At 45.6% G+C, this 10,064-nt stretch overlaps 1 protein-coding gene across 1 annotated transcript; it reads right to left on the bottom strand.

The window, feature by feature from the left end:
* Window positions 1-2,571: 2,571 nt before the first annotated feature.
* LOC119658347 (glutathione S-transferase E14) lies at window positions 2,572-3,940 on the bottom strand. Its single transcript, XM_038065706.1, has 4 exons — window positions 3,667-3,940; window positions 3,372-3,587; window positions 3,054-3,170; window positions 2,572-2,998 (listed from the first exon to the last, which is right to left on the bottom strand). The coding sequence occupies exons 1-4, from the start codon at window positions 3,820-3,822 to the stop codon at window positions 2,795-2,797; spliced, it is 693 nt and encodes a 230-aa protein (XP_037921634.1). The 5' UTR covers window positions 3,823-3,940; the 3' UTR covers window positions 2,572-2,794.
* Window positions 3,941-10,064: the final 6,124 nt, after the last annotated feature.

Below are 10,064 nucleotides of genomic sequence, written 5' to 3'. Positions count from 1 at the left end.
CTATATAACGACGAAACTTCTGAGCGACACCACAACCTTCTGGTTGTGGGTGGGTCACATAATCCATCCCGGGAGGATGATCCAGCCTGGACACTCTACGAGGGAAGTATCTGTGACTGAAAAACAAGACGTGGTAGACCCTTGTTCAGATAGAGCGATAGGATAGGCCAAGACGGTCGACAGATTTTAGAGATATCGAATTGTTGCACTTCGGCGCCAAACTGGAATGTGAGGAGCTCCTTACTAAGGCAGGACTAGACCGGATAGCGGTTTTTGTGTCGTTGATGATGATGATGCTGTCATATGCGATCTTGGGGTGGATGAATAAATGGAGCAATTAATGGCCATACATCTACAGTTTTTGCATTGCTTGCTACGTTTGATGTTCTGAGTGTATCGGGCTATCCGGCCAGGTAAGATACCGGAGCATACCTTATAGATGGTATTCAGTAAGGTGATACCTCTATAATTTATGAACTGTATTACATCCCCCTTTTTAGATATGTGCAGATAACGCATTGTTACCAGTCATCAGGCAATGATTTCCTTTACCAGATCTTGGGTTCTATCGGAAGCGGCGCTGATCTGCTTCACTTGCGGCTTCGCGAGCTTCAGTAAAGTCTTTGATTAATAAGCCCAGGATAATTGTTTTCGAGGCCATATTAGTATGCACTGGTGGCAGTGGGATTTGTATCGTGATTTGACGTCGGATACCAGTCGACTCAGCTGTGAATGAGTACCTGAGTCAAATTAGGGTAATAATCTCGGACGAGCGCAATGCTGACCGCATTGCCTCCTACAGTGTACTGTAGTGTACTGTTTCGGTCTTGAATGAAGTGCTCTAACACTCTTCAAGGCCCTGATCCAATATGGATTGGTGCGCCAACGATTATTATTATTTTTATATTAGTATGCGGAAGCTTCAAGTCCTTCTAGTTTCACATCCGCAATATCGATAATCGCCCAGCGTTCTCACACTTACATTAAGTTACAAATTACTCTGCTGACTCACCTTGATCATCGTGACTTACATTGCAGCTGTGTCTTCGCCAGAATACCCTGGACGCCTTTCTATGTTTGGATTTGAGTTTCAACGAACTTGGCAACCTTGCAAAACTGCTGCGGGTGGGAGCGCAGATCTTATATATTTCCTCTGCTTGCATGGTTCACAATCAACCAGCTCCAGCAGAGAACTAAAACATATGACGTCCATCATCGCAGCGAGGAGGGCGAACCTGTTGAGAGGCTGCAACGCCAGCGACACACGCTTTGGGGCGGTTTCAAAGTAATCGAAAAGGGCGAGTCCCCCTTTGAATTTATTATTAACACAAACATATTAATATGTAACTGGGGCGGTATTTCCAACTTCCATTTCTGCAGCTTGGAAAACAGCGTGGGTTGAGAAAGTCTCTGATGTCACTCTAATAACAAGATTTCCGGGAGGGAGAAGTGGAGAGTATCTTGTCAGATCTGGACCACAGTTGGATACTTTTCAGTACAAATCTCGCCCACGAGGTTTTCGATCTTTTCAGAGACCCGAAGGGAACTGTCGTCGAGTTATCAGAAACAAACTCTCCGGTGCTCGCAATGGTAACATTAGGACGGCAGATGAACGCTTTTAAAATCTCGTGCCCTTCAAATGCAAATTGCTGCCGTGGTGGTACCACAACCAATCTAAAAAAACTAACGAGGGAGGCCTTCACCATCTGTATCAGGTACAAATATCTGCAGCCAAACAAGGACTGCCTGAAGAGGTACAAGTGGGACCATCAAGGGTGCCAGGAAGAAGTTCTAGTTGGACTATTGCCAGACCATTGACAGATTCAGCCAGTTTGCGAGACAACGCAAGATTCTGGCCAAGGAATATAAGCGCCCATTCTTTCTTCAAAAGTTGGAGGGATTCTGGATGTAACCTTGTGAGGAGACCATCGAGCTGCTGGTCCAGACGCACTTCTTCGATAGTGGCTTTGAGTCACAACACTGCTTGAAGGTTTTATACTTAATGGCGGCATCTTACAGGCTGCTGGGATAGCATAGTGACGCGCTAAACAGTCTGACCTGCACAAAGTCAATGAGGTTTTGGCCTTGTTATAACGAGACCCGATTGCAAGAGCTTTTGTACCAGACTCGTCTAAATGCGTACTCCAGACTCGGCAGGCCGAAGTTGCGGAGAGAATGGAGAAACCTTAGGACACTTTATTTGCTATTGCCAGGATCAGGCTGTGGACACTAGGTAGCAATTATTTGAGCACCCCAAAATAATTTCTGCGAGAGGGAGCTGGTATCGTTCGTAAACACTACGGGCTGTTTTTGTAGCTCCGAACGGACTACATTGGTGCCGATTATGGCGGCCTCTTATTGTTAGAAATTTATGCGGCTGCATTCCATCACACAAATAATCCAACAATTTTTCAGTTTGGTTATTGTTTCCAATTTGGCGTGCGACGAACTCATCACTAATCTTCCTTCATTCATAGTTCGTGAGAGTTTTCACCGATGACTATAATCGCACCGGCCGGTATCAAGTATATACATAACATGAGTACTATTCTTGAAAAAAAAACCCAAATGGTCTGGTTACCCATTTATTGAACAATCTTTGAATTTGCAACAAGCTACGTGCATAACATTGGCAATGAACCCTCTTGACTGAATTAAGATGTCTATGAAGTATTGAAATCGCCTGGAAAAGAGTGCTTAGCGTCAATCTAGGTAAATATATATGTAAGCGGTGTCGCGTTGGCGTGTGCTGTCTCCTCCAGTATTGAACTTCGGCATTTGCTAGATCACGAGATCAAACTAAAGAGTCAAACTTTGCATAATCTCTCAATGCTTTCCGGAGGCGATCCAAGCCGACTTGATTAGCATCTTGATAGTATGGGAGCGCCTGCATCTTTTGAATCCAAGAGCGTAGTCGAGGCCATTTGGCGGCGGTTACGGGAAAGATTAGGTCCACAGTGGAGAGAGTAGTAATTATCGAGAAGTCAGCTATGGTCATCTACGAGTAAATTTGTCCGAAACTTTTCGAGAAATTTTCATTAATTTCAGCTTACATTATCTGTGGCCATGAATTCGCTTTCTGCCAAGTAGAGTTCCATTGAATCGTATGCCTCCTCTATCTTTCTTCTATGGTGGCTCACGTCCTTTTGTCCTGAACGGAATATTTCGGTCTGGAATGTAATCATTAATTCCTATCACACATATGAGCCTAAATTTCCATATAAATGCATATAATCGGCTACTATCGTTATTTACAGTGAAGTTAGAAGGAGTATCTACTATCTACACCTCAACCCATGCGGTATACCTGCGGTATCTTAATATACATAGAATCTCCTCTTAGACTAAATAAATTCGAGGAGCATACAAACCATCATATCACTGTCACGTCGGAATAGGATCCCGCATTCAAAGAACAGTCGATTGATAACTTTTATTCTCGCCACATCATCTTTTGGGTAAACATTCAAACCACGGCCGCAACCGCTGTCGCCATACTTCTGGGCAAGATGGATGAGGATGGCATGGCTATCGGTGAGCGTCAGGCCGTCGTCTTTCAAGGTGGGCACCGTATGCAATGGGTTTACCTTAAAGTCCCAAAGTGGAGCAAATTCAATATTTACGGATATGATAACTAGGAATTATCATAAATCAAACGCCACCAACCTTCCTGAATTCCGCGCTGAGGTGCTCCTGTTTAAACAAATCGACCGCCTTGAGCTCCACATCGACTCCCAGACACTTGATTAGCATCAAGCAGCTCCGAACCGGTGGACTACGGTTGTCGTAGAACAGGATGGGCTTCACCACACTTCGAATCATCTGAATGGGCCAAGACGAGAGATCGAACTGAGGATGACGGGAACAGGCTTTGTTTAATTTTTCTGTTTCGCCGACACAGACATAGTCAATTGATCCGAGATGTCTGTAAGTCTGAAACGTTCGGGAATGGAAAGATAAAGCAACCTCACGGATTTACATTTGATGGAGAGTGTTTTCTTCTCGAGAAGTAGCAATTTGCATTTGGAACCCACAGTGCCAGGGTGAAGCATATCGTAATGGGAAGGAAGAGCTCCGCGAAACTAAACAGAACACTCAGGTAACTTGAAGCGGAATGGGTGAGAAGCCAACAATAACCCCAAGCACTTGGTTATCGCCTCCAACCTTCTCATTATCATGTTTCAGTCTACAATTTCGCTTGGTACATTCAGATAATTTAAGTTTGCATGAGAGTTTCACCGCATGTTCCCAGAATATTAATTAATAGTGTAGATTTTGGGCTCTGTACACTTTGGTAGTGTAGCTTTATAGTGTAGAAATTTCAATATAAATTCTCGTTTTTGCCTTGTGGCTAGTAATGAGAACCATGCTCAGCAACATACTTCGGATTTTAAATACTTTACAATCATTTTCATTAGATGGTCCTGAATTCAATAAAGTTGAGATATCCCTCAAGTACCAAGACATTTGCCAGTATTTACCGGTTTCCTGAAAAATTACTGGCAATACGTCGGCAAACCAAATGGAAGGCATTTAAAAAAGTATTCTGTAAGTGATAGCAATCTACCGTGAAAAGGAATTGCGGATCATCTAAGAAAAGAAAAAATGTCCACCGCTACCCAAATATTCAGTTTTAGGGGACAAAACAGTTTGTGATGTTAATTCAAATAATAAAATAAATAAGCCTCGTGCCTGGCCGCCAGCCATATCCGCAGAAGTTCAATGCGTCGACTGAGGTGATTTCACTACCGACAATGCAGTATGGTTCTTGCCTACGGTATGCCGCTACATCACATTGCTTTCTGTTGAAACCGCACGGATTCAACGGAGGAATCCGAGACGTGATCCGCCAATTAACTTATCAAGCGAACCTGACGCTTCGCGAACGCTTTTTTGGAGCGTCCCCCGGTTCGGTAAAGGCCTTCAGCCTCGACAAGGAGACCCATTTGGGACCGCCTCGAATGTCCGTTGCTCCAGGACTCTGTAATGATATTTATGGAGATACGAGATCAAGTCGATCCCTTGAGTGGCCGATAACGACCTAGAGGGCAGAGCTATCCCAAAAAAACTAAACAATTTGGCAAAATTTGACCGTGAAGGTCCGCCCACGAAGATTGCAGCTCTATCAAAGCTCTCGGTCGACACGTTCTTGCACGCCTCTGTGCTAGCCAGGCTCGGGAATGTGGGGGGGTCCTTTGAGCGCTTTGATCCCTCACGCTTCATTACTAAAAAATAACGTGTCTTTACCGGTGCGTGGGTCCGCACCGGATTTTAAGATCGAATTTTACGTAAGAATTCGCGACGACCTATCGAATAAAACCAGAACGCGAGCTAAATTGGAAAATAAAAATAAAAAAAAAACGGCTCGACCGCGCGCGTGGAGCCGTTTGTCTCCGGACCCGAGTGCCGCGATCAAGTAGTGGAAAATCCACGACGGATCACCTTCCCGATTGCCGTCCCCTCCGCCTCAGATCTTGAACGAGGCGCGGCCGGTGAGGTTCCCACCCTTCCTCGACATCCTCCGGCCAGTTATTCTTTTAGAGGATGTCCCTTCTGTAAGAATTCCGCGGGAGTAAGGAGATCTAAGGAGAGGGAGTCCTCAAACTACTTCCGATTACGCAAAATTCATTATTTATAAAAAAAATTCTAGGATATTATCTATTAACACAAAGTTGACAATAAAATAACCAATTATACTAATTCAAAAAGGAGATAATAAGGCATATGAAAAATATTAAAAATAAAAAAAAAGAAAATAAAATAAAATAAAATAAAAGAAAAGTTCAATCAATTACTTACTCTAGTCGTCACGCCGAGCTCGGTTAACGGCTGGTATAACAGGTTCTAAAAGAAAAACAACAAATTATGTCAAGTATTCAATAATAATATGTTAATTACAGCTTTTCTGTTTCACTTTCTTTTTTTTAGTTCCGAATATAGGTACAACTTTTTCAAAGATTTCTTAGATAAATGTATTTATATTGTTCGTCTGATCACACCATTAGCGAAACACTTCACCGATTTCTTAAATCGAGGCACTTATACTGCTCGTCTGATCACATCATTAGCGAAACACTTCACCGATATCTTCCTTAAGTCAGTTATGTTTTATTACCTTTCTAATTTTTGCTTTCGGGTGAAAAGTTATCCAGTTGCCTTTGCATCTTTATGGCGAATCAATTGCCATTACTTCACCTTCCTTCGCTAAGTTCACTAGACCTTCTCAAGCTCCAAAAACTTCCGCCTCCACCAAGAAGTTCTTCAAACCGCTCTTACAGCTCTTCAACCAAAACTCCTCTTTCCTCAAAATTCCCCTTCTCCTCCTAGATTCTCTCGCTCAAGAAGAAAAAAAACTCGCTGCTGCCTTTTCCTCCTTCTTCCACTCCACTCAACTCCTCAAAATCCCATCCAAATCTCCTCCAACCACTCGCCTCTAGATCTCCAACAAAACTCCCCCGTTTTTTTCTTCCCGCCAAAAACCTCCTCCCAGCAACATTCTCGCTGCCTTTTCGTGCACCGCTTCTATTCCCGCTACATAGCCTTTCTCACTCGCTAGGCAATGTTGCGGCAACATACGCATGCGCCTGCGGATGCGGCAAATCATTCCCCTCCTGTCAAGATCAATTCGCTTGAATACATTGAATAATGTGCAATCTGCGGCGAACTTTAAGGCAATTGCACACTATTAAATGCATTGTTTAAGCAAATTGATTAAGAAAGAGCCGAATGAAATTCCGCTCCCGTCGCGCAGCCGCGGTCACTACAGGGCAGCTGGGTTTTCGAGACCCGCTCGAGGAAAGAAAGCTGAAGACCAGTGAGGGCCTCACTGCTGATAGCGGCTGGGTGTTGGCGGTTACAAGGAAAGGTAGACCGAGATCCAAACCCACATTAGGCCCTGAGGTCCTTCGCGTGAGCGATGCCCAGGTTACGACCCTCCATGTCCTCCAGCTCGTATTGAACCGTTCCGACTCGACCGATGACCTTCGCCTTCACGAACTTCCGATCCAATTTGGCATTATATCGCTTTGCTGCACTGCTTAAGTTGAAGAGCCGCTTATACACGATATCTCCGACTTGAAATTCACGAGCTCGGGATCGTAAGTTGTAACCCCTTTCCTGTGTCTCTCTTGCCCGAAGGATTCGCCCTTGAACCTCTGCTCTCAGAATAGCAAGTCTATCCTGAGAACAGATCTCCAAGGTCGCATCAGGCAAGGCGTTCAGGCGTCGTAAGAGGGCGTAGGTACTCCCATGGGTGACCATGCTTTGCCCAAAAACGACGTGATAGGGTGATGTCCCTATCGAGACGTGTTTCGCTGAACGCAAGGCACAGTTGATGGATGACAACTTGTTATCCCAATCTCTTTGATCAGGACCGATATAAGCGCGTATAGCAGCCAACAGTGAGCGATTTACTCGCTCCGAGGCGTTTGCCTGCGGGGAGTATAAAGCGGTGTAAATGTGTTGAATGCCATACTGGTTCAGAAGATCGTTGAAAGCCACGGATTTGAACTGTACCCCATTATCAGATGTGATCGACTCAGGGATTCCAAACACATGAAAGATTCTCTTCTCCAAGTATTCTGTCAGCACGTTTGCGGTAAACCGTTTAATCGGCTCCACAAATGAAAACTTTGAGAGAGAATCGAGAACGACTATTGCTCCGATATTTCCGGCGCGAGATCTGGGGTATGGGCCGATCAAATCGATATACAAACGTTGAAATACCCGATCGGAGATGAGCGCTTTTCCCATTAGAGGTTGGAGCGTTTGGTTGGGAGCTTTTGACGTCTTGCACGATTCACAATTGCGGATATAGTCCTTGACCTGTGAAACCATTTTAGGCCAATAAAACCACAACCGCAGTCTACCCAAGGTTTTACCAACCCCCCCATGTGCACTCAAAGGATGATCATGGGCACGGGTGATCACCTCCATAGTCAGCTCCTCCGGAATCCAAAGCTTCCAAGCCTGTTGTTCCTGCATCTCATCTCCTGAAGCATGATTGGTTCGTTTGTATACCAACCCATCGCATACCTGCAGATCAGGGAGTTTGTTGGAATTCTCCCTAATACGCTCTATTAACTGCAAATAGTTCGCAGACCGAAAATGTGGTGAATTAAAATCCACGTCTGCGTTGTTCCCACTTCTCTCCAAAGCATCCACCTCCGCTGGTGAATACATTCGAGATAGAGAATCCGGGACCAGATGTTGTGATCCCTTTCTGTGTTTAATGATGAACGGGAATCCTTGAAGCTTCAGTGCTCATCTGGCCAGTCTGCCGTGAAGGTCGGACTGGTTCATCAGCCATTTGAGCGAAGCGTGGTCAGTTACCACTTCGAATGTTGTGCCTTCAACATACGCTCGGAATTTGCGCACTGCCTCCACCGCTGCCAGACATTCCTGCTCAGTAACAGTGTAGTTTCGCTGAGGCTGTGTAAGCTTCTTCGACATATACGCTATAGGAACTTCATGTCCCTCCTCTGTCTTCTGCATCAGCACCGCTCCTATGCCATGTTGACTTGCGTCACAATGTATGGCGAAAGGCTTGGAGAAGTCGGGGCTGTGCAGAACTGGAGCCGAGGAGAGACTCGTTTTCAGAGCGTCGAAGGCCGAGATAGCTTCCTCAGACCAGCAAAACTGCCGCTTCTTCTGAAGCATGTCTGTCAACGGTGCAGTCAGCGAAGCGTAATTTGGCACAAATCGCTGATACCACCCACACATCCCAAGAAACCGCCGCAGTTGCCTGACGGTTTTCGGCCGCGGAAAATCTTTAATGGCGTGTACCTTGTCGGGATCGGTACAAATCGTCCCGTTACCGATGATGTGCCCCAAGTATCGAACTTCCTTCATAACAAACTTGCTCTTCCGGATGTTCAACGTCAAGCCAGCGCGTCTCATACAGAGAGCCACTTCGCTTAAGAGCAGCAGGTGCTGGTCGAAGGTCTCTGTAATAAGCAGCAAGTCATCTAAATATACAAAGACTTGATGACGTAAGTGAGCAGGGATGACCTTATCCATCAGTCGCTGCATGGTTTGAGGTGCATTGCAGAGCCCAAACGGCATGGTCACAAACTGATAGAGTGGCCGACCTGGGACGGTGAAGGCAGTCTTATCCTTGGACGCCTCATCCAGAGGAATTTGCCAGAACGCATCCTTCAGATCTAGACTCGTAATGAATCTAGCCTTCGGGAGACGACTGAAAATCCCCTCGATGAGAGGTAAAGGATAAGCGTCCTTCACTGTTACACTATTCACTTTACGTGCATCAAGGCAAAGTCGCACTTTACCAGGTTTTACCACAAGGGTAACTGGCGAAGACCAGGCGCTTTGCGATTCTTCGATGACTCCCAAAGCCAGCATCCTATCAATCTCTTCGTAGAGGAGCTTTTCGATGGCGGGAGAGACTGAGAAGTGTCTCTGTTTAATCGGTTTGTTACCGCCGACATCGATGACGTGTGTCGTAAGACTTGTACGTCCTAAGCCCTCCGACTCGAAAGATGGAAAACTGCCAATGACAGCCTCGAGCCTTGCTCGCTGGTGTGTCGTCAACTGGTGTTGATTGACGTTCTCAACATTTTCGATGGAACAAATGGAAGGTACAAATAAGTCCTGTGCGAGATCGAACTTGCGCACAAAATCAGCTCCAAGGTAAAGATTTTGCGTTAACGACGGGATAAGGAGGAACGACATCGATTCCGTCCGATCACGAAACGTGATGTCAGCTGACACTCTGCCTACTGTCGAGTGGCTAGTCCCGTCAGCTGTCCTGAGATCGATGCGTAATCTCTCCCACTTGTACCGACCGTCGTTAATAATTTTCCGGGCGAAATCCGAAGCTAAGCAACTTACAGTGGCTCCGGTATCAATCAGTCCTGAAACACGCTCACCCAAGACTGTGACATCCGCATAAGGGCGAATATCGTTATTGGGCCGACTCGTGAGAATGGCAGAGTAGTAAAGACGACGGTTGCGCATTATTCGCATCCAATAGTGGCGTAAGCGAAGAGTTGAACGCTTCGGTTTTTTCGTCGCCATCTCTGCTACTCCGAAAATTCGTTCTCTGG

This window comes from Hermetia illucens, chromosome 1, assembly GCF_905115235.1.
Source record: "Hermetia illucens chromosome 1, iHerIll2.2.curated.20191125, whole genome shotgun sequence".
Lineage (NCBI taxonomy): Eukaryota > Metazoa > Arthropoda > Insecta > Diptera > Stratiomyidae > Hermetia > Hermetia illucens.
The sequence above is the reverse complement of the archived record's forward strand: the minus strand, read 5'-3'. Positions and strand labels throughout refer to the sequence as shown.

Bases quoted from the DNA above. Each gene is read 5' to 3' on its own strand.
- LOC119658347 (XM_038065706.1), bottom strand. From the start codon at position 3,822: ATGATTCGAAGTGTGGTGAAGCCCATCCTGTTCTACGACAACCGTAGT. The intron at 3,171-3,371 runs GTTTGTATGCTC...ATTACATTCCAG, and splicing joins GACGTGACAGTGATATGATG to ACCGAAATATTCCGTTCAGG. The intron at 2,999-3,053 runs GTAAGCTGAAAT...ATTTACTCGTAG, and splicing joins AATTCATGGCCACAGATAAT to ATGACCATAGCTGACTTCTC.